Below are 16,151 nucleotides of genomic sequence, written 5' to 3'. Positions count from 1 at the left end.
TAGTAGGGTTATTTAAGAGTTAATTTCTTTTTTCTAATTAAAATTTACCGTCTTGTTTATATGTATAGTTAAACAGATTTTCTTTTTGAAAATATCTTTTTGAAATGCATGTTCTATAACACACCTATTTTGAGAAGATCAATCACCATCGTTTTATAAAATTGCAAGTAAGTGTAATAAAGTTAATTCTGTTAATATAACTACAATCAATACGAAGATATTGGAAACCAATAATTTTAAAATAAAAATGTTATTATTACGCAGATTGCTTTTTCAGTTCTGTACGAGTAGATTCGGATTATTTAGAATTGTGCTATGTGGAGTAGAGTGCGTAAAGAATAGAGTAAGCCAAGTCATTTAATAGTTAGTAGCAATGCGGGAATACTCGGTGATATTCAACTGCAGTTTGACGGTCCGATTTTAGGGCAAACCACTCTCGTTATAGTCCAAATATTAACAAACCAGCTGTACTAGTGGCTTCAATTTGGAATGGGTACAAATAAAACATAAATCAATTTTTTTATTACATTTGATAGAGTAGAAAAACAAATACCCATATTTTTTGTTTTCCCATATTATAACCAACTACCCAGCAAAAACATATAAAGAGATATGTGTTAGTGGGAACACACCCTTCATTCCGAATATTAAGCATTCTACATTTTTGGACAGTATAGTAAAAAACTTGTATTTTCAATCTCGTACTTTAACCATATCTTCGTCACTATCACTGCATTCATCGTTATTATCAGTTACTGAATCTGCCAGGCCATCTTCTTTCAGTTCAGAATCATGTGATTCAAGTAGCTCTTCAATATCTGATAGTTGAATGATGGTCATCAAACCATCTCTCAGTAACGACCGCCCTAAAGCTACTGTAGCCTGGATGTCATTCAGCAAATTCTCATAACCCTTCTCTGATGTGACAACATTTGGCCAGATATTCCTCCAGCAACCATTCAATGTGGATTTTTTCAGTTCACGGCGCTACTATTCAATATTTTCAATACAATCAGCAATGTAGTAATTTTTCCAGCATTGTGGTAAAGTTAGGTCGGTATCACTATCTAAATTATCTAGCAACTTCTTCTGGTATAATATGCTATGAATGTAGCTATAATTCCTAGATCTAAAGGCTGAAGAAGAGAAGTTGTGTTTTTTAGAATTCTGGGATTTAATGATTCTCACCTGCATTGTCTGAAAATATACAAAATTCATAAATTTGGAACTGATTTCAAGTTTAAACTTTCTTTTTGAAGTGTCAGTTGCAAAAGTTTGTATGGTGCTAAAATATTACGGATCTCACGTTGTGCCTTTCAAATTGCAAGTAAGTGTAATAAAATTAATTCTGTTAATACAACTACATACAATCAATATGAATATATTGGAAAGCAATAATTTTAAAATGAAAATGTTATTATTTCACAGATTGCTTTTTTAGCTCTGTACGAGTAGATTCGGATTATTTATAATTGTGCTATGTGGAGAGTAGACTGCGTAAACAATAGACCAAGTCATTTAATAGTTAGTAGCAATGCGGGAATACCCGGTGATATTCAACTACAGTTTGACGGTCCGATTTTAGGGCGAACCACTCTCGTTATAGTCCAAATATTTACAAATCAAGTGTACTGGTGGCTTCAATTTGGAGTTGGTACAAATAGTACATACATCATTTTTTTATTATATTTGATAGAGCAGAAAAACAAATACCCATATTTTTTGTTTTCCCATATTATAACCAATTACTCAGCAAAAATATATAAAGAGTTATATGGATTTAGTGGGAGTAAACCCTTCATTCGGAATATTAAACATTTTACATTTTTGGACAGTATAGTAACTACTGTAATTTGTTTCAAATTTTTCCCAATCTATAAACTGTAAAACTTCTGAAGTTCATGGACACTAGTATTACGCATATCTATGAGATGTGGATGTTAGTCGTAGTAAACAAAGCTAACGTTGCAAAACATTCCTAAACATTATTTACGATTATTGATCTTACATTTTTGTTGAACATACATTATTCTACGTCATTAGAACAATGTATCTACCTCCCTCACGTGCTAACCGTCAATACATATAATTTTGTAAGAAGATCTTGAATATGAAAGTTTCTGAATAATGAATTATACATTTGTAAAATATAGTAGTGTCAAATATAGTTCTTTGAATATCTTCTTTCTATGACATTCTGTATAAGTTAGTATAATAAATTTAGTACCCAGAGATATGTGCTGTTAGAATAAGAGACAAAATATACCACGGAAATTGAAGACACCAAGTTGGCAGTAATGGCAGTGATATTTCACACTGAATGCGCTTTACTACACTGCTTTAATCGCTCGGGTGGAATGCATAGCTTTCCCCGAACTAGAGGTCTTGCTTATGGGAAGTACAATATGCCCTTAGTACGCAGATACCTATGTTATACAACCCGGAGGTTCCTTTACATAATTATTGGTATAGTTTGTTGGATCACATTACATAAATTCCAGCTATTTTAAATACAATTTCAGCGTTTTCGTATTATTAATGCTCGCTTTAAATTGCAAAAAACTCATAAATTGAAGTCGAATATTAAATCGTCGTAACCCACACGTGTGACCCCATGTTACTCGTTATGTTAAATTTATATTTAAAACAAAACTGATACTACATTTGTGTTAAAATTGAAAATACGGCTTGCTACGTACACACAAATACATTAAAAAAAACAATATTTATTATATAATATTATGCGTTTCTATAGGATAATTTGTAAATAAATATAAAAGTCTGTCAAATAAAACTTTTCCATCGCATTTCCTTTCAAGTTTCCTTTACATTCATATTTTATTTTATCAGTTGTAAAGCTGCGTTTCGGAACAATGTAAAGTAACGAAAGCAAAGCGAGTACACAGGAACCTAAATCAAATAAATAATGTATTCTTATTTCTTATTTGAGATGAAAATCCGGCTTCTGAAAACATAAGAGTACTAAATTTTGCTTGTTAAATAATATGAAATTATAAAACTAGATTCGAGGATCAAAGAATACCATCATCAATTGTAAACGAAAACGACTTTTTGAACGAGTGCGTAATGCCGGTATAAAGCTATACGAGGCCAGAACCCGTAAAGCTCAAACATTTAACGCGAACGAATAAACGAGGCCGTCAAATTTATTTACAAACGGGCCATAAGATACATCGACGTGCAACCCAAACTGGCGAACGCAATCCTGTCCATTAATTTCCGTCGATGTTTTACCTATTTTTTCCCTCGCCGTGACGCGCGGATTTATGCTGATCGATGTTCATTTGGATGGCGATCCGATTTTCGGAGAAAAAGTGGAGTTATATTTCATTATCAGGTTACCGCGAGTTCGTTCTCTGAAAGTTAATTGCTTCCGCGCTCAATCCAATATTATTATCGTTCATCATCATTTAATTAATTACATTCCGACAAAACAAATCAATATTATCATTAATCTCTCACCAATAACTTCCTCTTTTTCTTCCTTCCACTTCCACACTTCTTTTTCGAAAGCTTCCCTTCCAAAATCGTGTCTAGTCAAACCCTTCTCTTTATAAAGCTTTTTCTCGACGACGACTTGTGTAGCAATTCCGGCATGATCCATCCCTGGAACCCATACTGTGTCAAATCCACGCATACGGTGCCTGTAAGCGACGATAATAACTTTAAAGACAAAGCCTATTATTAACAGATTTGATGTGGTTATCGATCTAATGTACACGGTATTAGAAGCGTTTCGGAAGTTTCGTTAATATTTAATGTGCCATGGGTGCCGTTAAGAGACCCTAAGTATCATCTAAAATTCGGTTAGCTGAGCTTATTTCATCCCTTCTCGGAATATTAGTGACATTGACGACTATTTCGGGGTGGGAAAGATCTATAATTAATGATGTGAGTGGGATGTAATGTGTTAAATATAAAGCACTTATTTTAATGTTATAGGAGTAAATTTATATTGACTAATCACTTTGTATACTAAAAATCGAGCTTACACTTATTTCATCAACCAATTATGCAAAAGTATCAAGGGTACTAACAATAAGATATAAATGGGATTTTGTTTTGTTGCAACTAATGAGGCAAATATTGTAATTTCAATATTATGATTTGAAAGTAGAAACCTTAAACGGTTAAAGTTTAAATTTAGATTATGTATAGGTATAGTTAGAGATCTTACTCAAGAGATGGCACATTTTATATCTTATAGAATGATATTAGATGAATGTTATGAGATTTTCTCAGGATTATTGTAGCTTTAGATCCTTCTTGAGTTCTAAGGGATATGATGTCTGGGTATAGCTAGATACTTATTCTAGACGCCTGCACCCGACCTTGTTACGACTGTTGCAGGCAAAACCGCTCTGATCCCATCAAGAACCACACAAAAGAAGATCTCATCCACTTTTTTTTAAATTATTTAAAGTTTGTGCTTTTGAAGTATAATCATTGCCTTAATTATACTTGGAAATGATAAAACTTCTCTCAATTATATTCAAAATCGAAGTCGGTTATATTTTCTCCGCATTATTGAGAGTGTATGTTGTGTTGTCTATACTGTGACTTATAAGAACAAATTTTTAATTTTAATATTTACGGGCAATGGCTTGTAAGGTATATTGGATGTGGATGTGCTCTATCAATTATTTTGAAGTAGATGACGATTACTTTTGCAGGAATCGATTTTTTATCGTTCAGTATGTTATAATACTGATTTCATTTAGCCAAAGTATGTAGGATATCAGAACAATAGTTTAATTCTGGAGTTTTCTGTTTACTTGTAAACTTTTTGCATTTGCATAATAACATACTTCCAACTTATATATAAATAAACTATATTACTGAAAGAAGAAGCCACCACTCTTCATATTTTTTGTCTGAAGCGAATGTTAGTAAATATTTTCTTGAGATGTTAATAGATTCACAAGGAATTGCAAACTAATTATCAAAAAATACTTTATAATATTAATTTAAAATATTTAATAAAGGTTGATATGACTTTGGACCCTAAATCAACTATGTTACCACATTTATATCCTTAAATAGGAAATACCAAAATCTAGACAATAGCCAGATTTATTGATAATAATGCATACCTTTATATTTAATCATTGATTCATGAATTGCAAAATGCTCTTAAGCATTTTATACATTGTCTTTCAGCATTAACTTTATACAGTTTACCAAACAGTGCTTGTTTACAGCCATCAATCGAATTTTAGTGACGAATTTTGATAAAGCAACTAAAACTCATGGTATCATCATGGCAAAGTTATAAGACTTATTATGACCTATGAGAATGATTGAAGAAAGTTTGCACAGCTTTTTGACGAAGAATATTCCTTCTTAATGAGTAGTTATCTTATAGCACTACATATTTTTAAAGTTTTAATGGATAAATAGATTTGGTTTAATAAATGTTTTATATTAAGCAATGTTTAACATTATAGTTACAGCACAAATCAAATTCAAAGTTACTTTATAACAATCTCCTCATGTCCAATAAAGAGAAAGTATTGTAATTGTGCTAAAATTTGTCCTGAAGATTTTAATGGATTTAAGACCCCTGAACTCCCTTCAACTATTGTATGTAACATGATAACTCAAAAATGCAATTAAATTTGATTTACAATCATTTTTGAATCTCACCATCTAACCAAAACATCTTCAACAGTAACAGCCAAAGCATGTCCTAAATGTAAAATTCCTGTGATGTTAGGCGGTGGAAGGATTAAACTATATTTTCTTCCATTATTGGTGGCGTAAAAATATTCCGAATTATCAGCATTTTCTTCTATTAACTTTGGATTATAAGCAGCGGCAAAATCTATGCAAAATTCAAAGTAAGTAAGGACATCTATCGAAATAAACACAAATTCAAACTAACCTTTTTTAGCGGTAGTTGATTTTAGCCGATACACCGCAGGTTTTAGTTTAAATTTATGCGAACCATTTCTGTATTTTCTTAAAACCACAAACATCACTTTATGTTAGTAAAATTAGTAAAGGAAGTAAAAAAAATTTGCGGTACTATTTTTTGAGGTTATAATGCCGAATTACTACTATTGGTTGATCCAAAGATGTCGCTGGAGCCCTTTAAACGGCGCGCCATCCTACAAAAATAAATCTGTTACAAATTTATTTTTATTTATTAATAAATATTTAAAAACATCAATTTAATTACAAAAACGAAACGAATTGGGTAAAATGTTATGTATTATTAATTGAAATTTAACTGCAATTTCAATAAATAAAATTAATTTTTAGATATGCTATTGGCACTCTTGAAATTTGACAACTGTCAGTGTGAATTTCTTACATAAAACAGGATTAAATGAGGTTAGTTTTCCACATTACAAATAATGTCGGTTTTATTTAGAAGGTTTCCGAATTACGGCAAATTCACAACGCAATTACTATTCAAAGATGTAGAAAAGCAATTAATTTTTAAACACGTTAGTACAAACACAGCCGGTAATGTAAAATCACCGAGAGGTTTTATAAAACTATCTTTGGTGGGGCTGAGTGTGGGTGCTTTAGTCGGTACGGGTTTTTCTATTCACAAAAATAATAAAACAACGACTCATATAATAAACGAAGAAACTACTATACCTCCATTGAAAGAAATACCAAAAATCCCTCCAACTAGAAAGGTAAAGTCGGTTATTACTAATTATCAAATTGAACTTTGTAATCATTGATTTTAGATGGTTTATCCTGGTAGTCCACAAGGTTTAAAATTAACACTATATCAATATCAAACTTGTCCGTTTTGTTGTAAAGTAAGAGCTTATTTAGATTATTATGGAATATCTTATGATGTAGTTGAAGTAGATGCAGTATTAAGACAGTCTATTAAATGGTCACCCTATAAGAAGGTTCCTATTTTAGTTGCTGAAATTGAAGAGGGATATCAAGTATATTGACACATTTAGAATATTTGAGGAGAAAATCCTCAACAATATTGAATTTATCTAAAACATACTTTTTTAGCCTATGAATGATAGTTCAATGATAATTTCAGCATTACAATCTTACCTCCAAGATAAAGGTGGTTCAATAACTGAAATTGTTAAATGTTATCCTTCAATTTCTTATGAAGAAGATGGGTCAAAAAAAGTTGATATTATGAATAAATACTTTATTATGTACAATGGAATTAATCCTAATCGAACAAAAGAAGAAATGGAGTAATTTATTAATCTTTTTATTATCCAAATTATGAACAAAATTATTTTTAGAGAAGAACGTAAATGGAGAAAATGGGTTGATGGTGTTTTAGTGCACACACTTTCCCCAAATGTTTATAGAACACCAGAACAAGCGTTCCAAGCTTTCAATTGGTTTTCAGATACTGGTGAATGGGATAAACATTTTCCAGCTTGGGAACGTTACATGATGGTTTATGTTGGGGCAGTTGCTATGTGGCTTATTTCAAAAAGATTAAAAGCAAAGTAAATTTGAAAATTATTTTCTTTGTTATTGTTTTAAAAATTTGATTTAAAGGTACAACTTAAAAGAAGATGTTAGATTATCACTTTATGATGAATGCAATAAATTCGCTAAAGCTATCCATCTAAAAGGAACTTCTTTTATGGGTGGAAACGAACCAAATTTAGCAGATTTATCTGTTTATGGTGTACTGAGCAGTATTGAAGGTTGCGACGCGTTTAGAGATCTTTTGGAGTACAGTAAGATTAAAAATTGGTATCTTTTGATGAAAGATACTGTTCAAAATCATAGAGGCATGAGTTTTGGTTAATTATTGCCTATGTGATGGTTGTGATATGTTATTTGACTTTATTTCTCTATTTAGTTTAATAAATGTTATTGTTAGCTTATTAAAAAAAAGTAAATATATTAAGATGTTTTAGTTATCTTTTTATTTTTAAGAAACCATAATCTGATATTCTTAACTTCTTGAAGGTGGGTATTTAATTGGTTAAAGTGCTTCCAATAAATTGAATACCATGTTTATTATTAATCTTATTGCTGCCTTTTTTACCTTTGATACCTTAAACAAATCTCTTACATCTCTCAATATCATTATATCGTTATTTGTGACTCAGAGTCAATACAAAACTATGAAGTGAATAAGAAAGATTAACCAGAAACGACGGACACCCCGTTCGTTCGTTTATATTATGTGGAAAAAATATTTTACATATATACAATAGAACCAAGGTCTATAGAACATAAGGTTACCCAATACCGATTCTCCTCCTCTGAGAGGCAAGGCAAGGTGGGTCAGTGACGTAGCTGGTTCTATGAACAACACAACACCACCTATACTGTGGTACAGTCTATATAAAATATTTAAACCTCGCATCGTGTTGTCACGTATAGGCACATGTATAAGCTATCTTTTATTCTGACTGTATCGAACCAGTGACGTCAATTTGCGGGGTAATAATCGATACTACAGAGGCATAGGGAATGAGGTAACCTTATGTTCTATAAACCTTGCAATAGAACCTCGACAATTCGAGGTTATGAAATACATTTTGTACTAATTATTTTCGGCACAGTGAGAAAATGCCATATCACGTCAGCAATTACATCGCCGAAATTGTTCGAGGCTTTCGGTTGCCCAAGGTATGATATCTTACTTATCTTAATACTTATAAATACAGCATGTTCAAAAAGTACCCATATTTTGTTAGACGTTAATTGACGTTGACATTGTGGTTCTTTGTTTATTCTGATGATTTCATTGAATTCCTCATGTAATTTTGTCCCTAAATATTACACGTGCACTGACTGGTTTAAAGAAACAAACTGTCTATGATGCCATCAAACGTTACAAGGGAGTGGAGCTACAAGATCGGTCGTCTCCACTTCCTCAAAGATACAATGAAGCTGAAAAGATTGGATAATTTTCGCCTAATCGCTGGTGCTTTTTTATCAAAAGTTATCTTCACTGATGAGAAGATTTTCACGATCAAGCTGCTCCTCAACTATCAGAACCAACGTCAATTACTTAGGTAGTGTCAGCAGAAAACTGCTGCTGCAAAAGTTAACGTTCGTAGCCATTTCCCTGCTTCTGCAATGGTTTATGCCGGCATTTGGGAACCTGGGAAAACGCCGTTGATTTTCATTGATCAGAACGTCAATATCAACGCAATTTTAATTTTAAGTTATCAATACAGAAGAATGATTACATTCTCAGAAAAGTTATACGATCTGTTTTAATTCTGCACTTAATTTCTTGATCTGGATCTACTTGTTCGTGATATAGCATCTAAGATATCTGAATTGTACAACTCTCTCAATATATTTGGGTAAGACCGCCTAAGATACACATTAAAAAGAACATGCCTTTGACTGATTAGCTGAATGTCTTTGGTGGACATGATCACTTAACCCATCCTTCAATTCCTGCTTTATGAACCCATACACACCCCTTCTCTTCACCCATTCCATCCCTAATTCTATTGATATCAGCTCTGCTTGCGTTACCGTCGCCACGTCCACGATCCTTACTCTACGTTCACATAGCACATTTGAACTCCTGAACAAGTTATTCAAATATTGCAGAAGCATAACGGCTTCTAACATTCCAAATGCCTCTCCGAACAGTAGAATTTGCTATTTATTCTCCTAGAAATACCGGTTAAGTGTAGAGAAAGTTTAAAAATCTGCTTTGCGTGCAGCAACACACCGTATGCCTTCTTAAAATTGATTTGTTCCTATTTTTTTTGTATATAGAGTGGAGTCTTATTAAAGAAAGGTACAAAGTTGATAAAAAATGGGTAATTTATTGATTCATTTCGAATGTCCATCAACAGCTTCCATTACTTAGGTTGGTTCAATTTGTTCTTCCTTAAAATAAGAACCGAAGTCGGCATCATTCTCATTGTTCTCTGAATTTTCTTTCCCTAAGATAGTTGGATGATATATACTCGTACATTGTATCATGCATTTTTTTGTAGCCATTCGATTATATTATATCCTCGGCCAATATTAATAAAATCGTTCCAAGCTAACGTCTCACTCCTACTTTCCTTACATTTTATCTTGATCTAAAGTTCTAGCCCAGAAAAGCCCGAACGCACTTGCAGATAAGTTTTTTCATGCATTGGATATTGTTCACATTTTCAGAAGTACTCTCATTGATTCAGCGCAATATTCTAGGAAACGAAAACGAAGGATGACCTTTATGTATATTTATCTATATATAATATTTCTTTAATATTTATCAAGCTATAAATATATTATAAAAATGTTAATAACTAAACAGGATAACAATTTCCTGCGCATGCACATCTCTTTTGCGTGTATGTTAAAGAAAATCCTCTATTTGCAACATCTCCCATCTCATCTGCATTTGTAACCACTGTTAATACAAAAGGTTTTGCACACGCTAAAACAAATTTTTTAGATAGACTTTTTACCATATATTAATTCAAAATTACTTACAAGTAAGGGTTGGGAATGCGTTTCCACAAAATCTATCTGCAGCAACTTCTTGTGGGTTTGGAATAACAACAAAATCCGTTGTGCAATCAGTTCCAACGACACTTCCCGTTGGTAAAGTGTTCCCTAAAGCCATAGTATCTCCAGTTAACGTAAAAGAATAAGGATCACCTCCGGATTGACTCCATGTAATACAACAATATCCCGGTTTAGGATCAATACAAATGCCGTAATTTAAATTTGCTAATTCTCTTGTACCAAGAACATCGCCCACTAAAGCACCATTTGCTGTTGTACCATAATTAAAACTATTTACGGTCCCACTAATATTAGTGTAGTACATTAAACAACCAGGTGGTGCTAAAAAAATATAAGAAATGTTGAATCATCCTGTACAATACTAATAAAATACCTAATGTTCCACAATCACAAGCAAGTTGAGTAACTTTAATATTCCAACTTCTAGCAAGATCAACATCTGCACTGGTATCAATTACAATACGAATGTCTTGGTCGTCGTTGAAATTGACATAAACGTGTTGGCCACTATTTTCGCCACAAATTATCGGAATGTTTGATGTTCCTCCTGTTATTGTTAAAGCATCGTAAATGCAACGACCAGTTCCATCGGGTTGTGCTAAAGTTAAACTTAGAAAATCTATTCTGACCTAAAACAAAATTAAAAGAATAATAAAGTTGTTGCTTTCTATTTTATATTTATGTTTTTATACTTGACAAATATCTGGACTACATCTTTGAATTGTGTAGGTACAACATCCGGCTCCAGAATAAGCGGCCGGATATCCTTCGTTCACAAAGTATGTGTTATTACTCGAAGAAATACTTCCGCATCCAAGAAGGACTAAAAATTAATTTAATTCTTTTCATTATTTATGATTTTTTGTGATTTTAATAGACTTGCCTACGCAACAAACACCGATTCCGCTCGCACAAGAACCGGATATAATCCCACCATTAACTTCTGCACATTGTCTTTTTGTGTAACAAGTCCCATATAAGCCATCAGCACTGTCGCATACGTTATTTGCGAATCGTACAACCCCGATTCCAAAGTTCCAAAATGGAAGAACTAATAAAACAATCTTAGGATTACTTAAAAAAAAGGAAATTAGTTGACTTACATTTAGCTGTTCGATTATTTGGTGTCTTTCCAAATAATTCTATTTTTTGGCTACTATTGCACACTTTTATGCATAATATTAAAATATACGTAAAAGTTTTCTTAAAATTACGATTATACATTTTTCGAGCTTTTACAGAAATACATTAAGTTTACTACTAAAAATTTAAATGCCTTTAATGTGAGTGATCTATTTTTCTATTTTTAAATAACGGTAATAATTTAATTGATGTTAAGAAAATAATTTAGAGTGTTAATTGTTAATAATTATTGTGAAATTTTCCACTTCTTATAAATTCTTGGTAATTAACTTACTTTTGTTTGTTAATTTTTTATAACAGGACATTTTATTTATTTTTTTTTTAATGGAGATCGTTTTAAATAAATTTATTTAGTATTAATTTTAAAAAAATTGTTTATTTTATTGACTTGGAATATTGTTATAAATTTGATCAAGTTTTACTAAGGAGAGTTGATTAATACATAAACCACAAAATACTAATATAACAGACAAATGTGAAGAAGCAAGCTGCTGGTAAGAAATTAATACGTGGGCGTAATAAGATGCTTACGAAGCTCTAGCAAAATTTAATATTAACCTAATGCCACAAACCATACTAAATCGTGGTTCTGTGAAGAAGTACAAGAACTGGCAGATACAAAAAGCAAGACCAAAGGAACAAAAGCCCGACGTACTGTATATGTAGAAATCAGTCAAGGCTATTAAATGACATCACAAATGTACCAGTAACTTTGACTACGAGCTACACGGAGCAGAAAAGGAAATATTGAGAATGCTCAGAAGCAGGAAAGCATCCGTATATAAACAGAAGTCATCCCGCCAGAAACATAGAAATGCTGTTTTCAACAATCAATACTGAAGAAACGACTAAATAACCCACAGAGAAAAAAATAAACCGTGGCAAATTGTTGGAAAAAAAACTGAGGAAATTAAAGAATAGAAAAGCAGCGGGACTAAATAATATACCTAACGACGTTTTAAAATACGGAGGAAAAGATCTCAATGCAAAATTTATTGATTTTATGCAACCACATCTTAAACCCATCAGAAATACCAGAAAATTGGCACAAAAACATTGTAATACCTCTTTCCAAAAAGAACAAAAGACCTGTCCAGACCACTATAAAAAAATAATCCTTCTAAGTATAGCGATAAAATTATTTACAAGCGTTCTAACAACAAGGATTTAACAACGGATTCTTTATTTTTTAATACGACGGTACAGCAATTATGGCAGAAACGGAAGATAATCTTCATAGATAGCTCTTTAAATTCTATTAAGGAAGCTAACAACTAAACATGACGATATCCATCGATAAAACGAAAGTCATGGTCATTCAACAAAAAAGTCAGTATGTTGAAATATCTTTAACTGGATATATCCACCAAATTAGATCAATGAAGGCGACCTCTATCAGGATGCTTGAGAAAGATCGTTTGGTCATATATATATATTCGACTGGATAGCAAGATAAGAATTTATAAAAATTTGTATAAGACGCGTCATGACATGTGGAATGCGAAGATACGATTAAAACTAAGACTTGCTGATATGAAAACGTTGCGAACTATCCTGGCTAAGACTAGAAGAGACCGAATAAGAAATACAGACGCGTGATGTGGTATACTAGATGTGGTAAGATGGGGGAGACAAAAAAGCAGAGGACATTATCATCCATGTGAAAAGGATGAGTTCAAGCAGATTAGCATTAAAGCATTAGAGGAAAAACAAGCAGGAATTTAAACATCTACCCAAAAGATGGAAGGACAGTTGGAAGTCCATTATCACTTATCACCAGAGCCCGGACAGTTTAGGAAAATAATACTAAAATGCCTCCCACTCCATTTTCAATTTTCAACGTCGTAAATCGAAATGTGTCGAATATGTCGAACCTTATGTCACGAAATTTTGACATTGTGTCTTGTTGCACTTGCTGTCTTGCTTGTTCATCGTACATATCGAGTTATTCTTTAAGCCTATATCTTCGTTCTATTTGTGTATTTAATTTTATTCGATATTCCTTTTTTATTTGAATTTAGTTTCGTTCATAGACATTTTTAGTTTCACTTTATTTCTTTATCTTCGTTTTATTGCGATAAGAACATATAACTTTAATATTAATATTTACAATGTGTTCGCGTTTCCAAAAATTGGAGGAATGGATACGCGGTTGCGATGGACTGTCTGTTTTAGAAGAGAATATAATATTTTGTAATATTTGTTCCGTTTCCATCGTATGTAGAAAACAGGATCATGTGTTTCAACACATAAAAACCAACAAGCATGCGAAAAATAGCGATCCATTAAAAGCAATGTTTGCGGAGGAGTTATGTGAGGCATTTTTGGCGTCAAACATACCCTTAGAAAAATTGAAAAATCCTGTTTTGAAAAGTTTCTTAGAAAAGTACACACACCAAAAAGTACCTGATGAATCGACCTTACGGAAATATAATATACCAAAATTATATAGTAAAGCGATGGAACCTATAATAAATACATTATCAAATAATTACATATGGATAAGTGCTGATGAAACCACTGATATTCTTGGTAGATGCGTGGTTAATGTAGTAGCAGGCGTTATGCATCCTACACAGATATCCCAACCTTACTTAATAGCGACTAAAATCTATCAAAAAGTTAACGCAGACATAATCGTAAAAGTTGTTTGCGAAAGCATAAAACCTATTGTAAAAGAAAATCCTGGTAAAGTCCTGTTATTTATTTCTGATGCAGCAGCATATATGCTGAAAGCTGGCAAATTATTAAAGACAATGTATCAAAATTTGCTGCATGTAACTTGCATTGTTCATGGTCTCCATCGATTATGTGAGTTTATCAGAGACCATTTTCCAGATGTCGACAAATTTATTAGTTTATGCAAAAAGATATTTTTAAAAGCTCCCCAACGTGTGTCAATATATAGAGAACTATGTGAAAATTTACCACTTCCTCCTTCACCAATTGTCACGCGATGGGGAACATGGATTGAAGCGTGTGTATTTTACGCAAACAATTTTGATAGCATTAAAAATTGCATATTAAATCTGAGGAATGATGCAGCAAGCATTGTACAATGCAAAGAAATTATTCAAATATCAAATTTACATGAACAGCTTAAATATATAAACTACAATTTTTCAAAATTAACCGTGAAAATAAAATACTTTCAAAAACAAGGTCTTCATATTAAAGAGACAGTTAATAGTTTGTTTTCTTTGTTGGAGGAATTTAAACAAATTCCTGGAGAATTCGGAATTTTATTTAACGATAAAATTCGAGATGTATATAACAGAAATCCAGATTTAAACATCATTCAGCAACTATCATATAAAAATATAAAGGCTGAAGTTAAAGATAAATATGAATGTTTACTGCCATATTTTAACTATGCTCTGCTGACTAGTTGCGATGTAGAACGATCGTTTTCTATATTTAATACTATTTTTACATCTCGAAGAACATCTTTTACAGACACACATTTGGAGATGATGGTATTACTTTGTGTAAACAGCAAGTATAAATTTAATAAAATCGAAAATGATTAATTCAGTGCGTATTTTTATATTATTTTTATTAATTCATTAATTAATGTTGTACAGCAAGTTCTTCGCTAAGGTACGCTCATCGCTCTTCGAAATTCAATTTTGAAGAGTAACTTAGTGATCAAAAGGTGTCAAAAGCGACAACAACGTACTTACGTCGTTGTCATGGAATTCGTTTCGTGTGGAGGGGCGCACTTTTCCTAAACTGTCCGGGCTCTGCTTATCACAATGACGGAATTTTATTGTATTAGATATTTGTAAATCCTGGGATATGTCTGAAAGATTATGTTGATTCGTAGGAATACAAAGACTGGTTTCATTGTATTGGATGTTAGTAAAAACTGTGGTATATGGAAAAGAAATTACAGCTTCAGTAGTTCCGTTTCTGGGACTATTTTGAATTTCGCTTTCGACCGGGTGGCAAGATCGGATTTTTTTCACAGTAGCTGCCATTGTATTGAAAATCATATCAATTCCAGTTTTTTAAAGTTCTAAATGATGCGTAAGCTCTTCCATATAGTTTTAGAAATGTTCCTTATGTTTCTGTCTCTCTGGCAAATATTTCTTTAGACGAAAACTTTCTTTCCTTGTTTTGGCAAGGAATCAAAATAATGTACGATTTTTGACGATCTGTGGATGGTATAGAAGTTCCTGTTATTGAAGATGATCAGTGGCGAATTTTTATCTATATCGTCAATGACTGGTTGGGCAGTTTAAACGTTCGTAAAACTTTCTGCTTTAATAACAGTCTGAAGTTTCATCATTTTCATAACGCTTTCCTCAATTAATATTGCTTTGCAAAAATTCTTATTATGGATTCTTCACCTAAACTTTAAACCTAAGGGAACCGATTTATTATATGCTTTTATGGTATTTTGATAACATCGTACATTCTTCGACATTAAAATGATGATGCTGTTCGATTTATTTGTATCATTGCTTTCGATCTTTTAGAACTATTAATCCAAATAGATTTACCAATCACTTGAAGAATGTCTGGCAAATAAC

General features: G+C 32.2%; 3 protein-coding genes across 3 annotated transcripts in view; 1 reads left to right on the top strand and 2 right to left on the bottom strand.

The window, feature by feature from the left end:
• LOC111428785 (Valyl-tRNA synthetase, mitochondrial) overlaps nt 1-6,055 on the bottom strand; it is a 54,085-nt gene extending 48,030 nt beyond the window's left edge. The window contains exons 1-3 of the mRNA XM_071194404.1: nt 5,906-6,055; nt 5,668-5,845; nt 3,484-3,665 (exon numbers count right to left, since the gene is read on the bottom strand). Coding sequence (XP_071050505.1) covers nt 3,484-3,665; nt 5,668-5,845; nt 5,906-5,999 — 454 coding nt within the window. The 5' untranslated portion in view covers nt 6,000-6,055. The remainder of the gene's footprint in view (nt 1-3,483; nt 3,666-5,667; nt 5,846-5,905) is intronic.
• A 258-nt stretch (nt 6,056-6,313) lies between these two features.
• Nucleotides 6,314-7,895, top strand: LOC111428804 (prostaglandin E synthase Su(P)). The gene is made up of 5 exons (XM_023064500.2): nt 6,314-6,671; nt 6,726-6,935; nt 7,012-7,208; nt 7,260-7,472; nt 7,525-7,895. Exons 1-5 carry the CDS (start codon nt 6,381-6,383, stop codon nt 7,778-7,780), a joined length of 1,167 nt encoding a protein of 388 aa, XP_022920268.2. The 5' UTR covers nt 6,314-6,380; the 3' UTR covers nt 7,781-7,895.
• A 2,336-nt stretch (nt 7,896-10,231) lies between these two features.
• LOC111428786 (uncharacterized) lies at nt 10,232-15,596 on the bottom strand. The gene is made up of 6 exons (XM_071194677.1): nt 15,296-15,596; nt 11,357-11,524; nt 11,166-11,296; nt 10,847-11,102; nt 10,438-10,794; nt 10,232-10,381 (listed from the first exon to the last, which is right to left on the bottom strand). The coding sequence occupies exons 1-6, from the start codon at nt 15,594-15,596 to the stop codon at nt 10,251-10,253; spliced, it is 1,344 nt and encodes a 447-aa protein (XP_071050778.1). The 3' UTR covers nt 10,232-10,250.
• Between the last annotated feature and the right edge of the window lie 555 nt (nt 15,597-16,151).

Source organism: Onthophagus taurus, chromosome 2 (assembly GCF_036711975.1).
Source record: "Onthophagus taurus isolate NC chromosome 2, IU_Otau_3.0, whole genome shotgun sequence".
NCBI lineage: Eukaryota > Metazoa > Arthropoda > Insecta > Coleoptera > Scarabaeidae > Onthophagus > Onthophagus taurus.
This window is presented reverse-complemented; position numbering and strand designations above follow the sequence as displayed.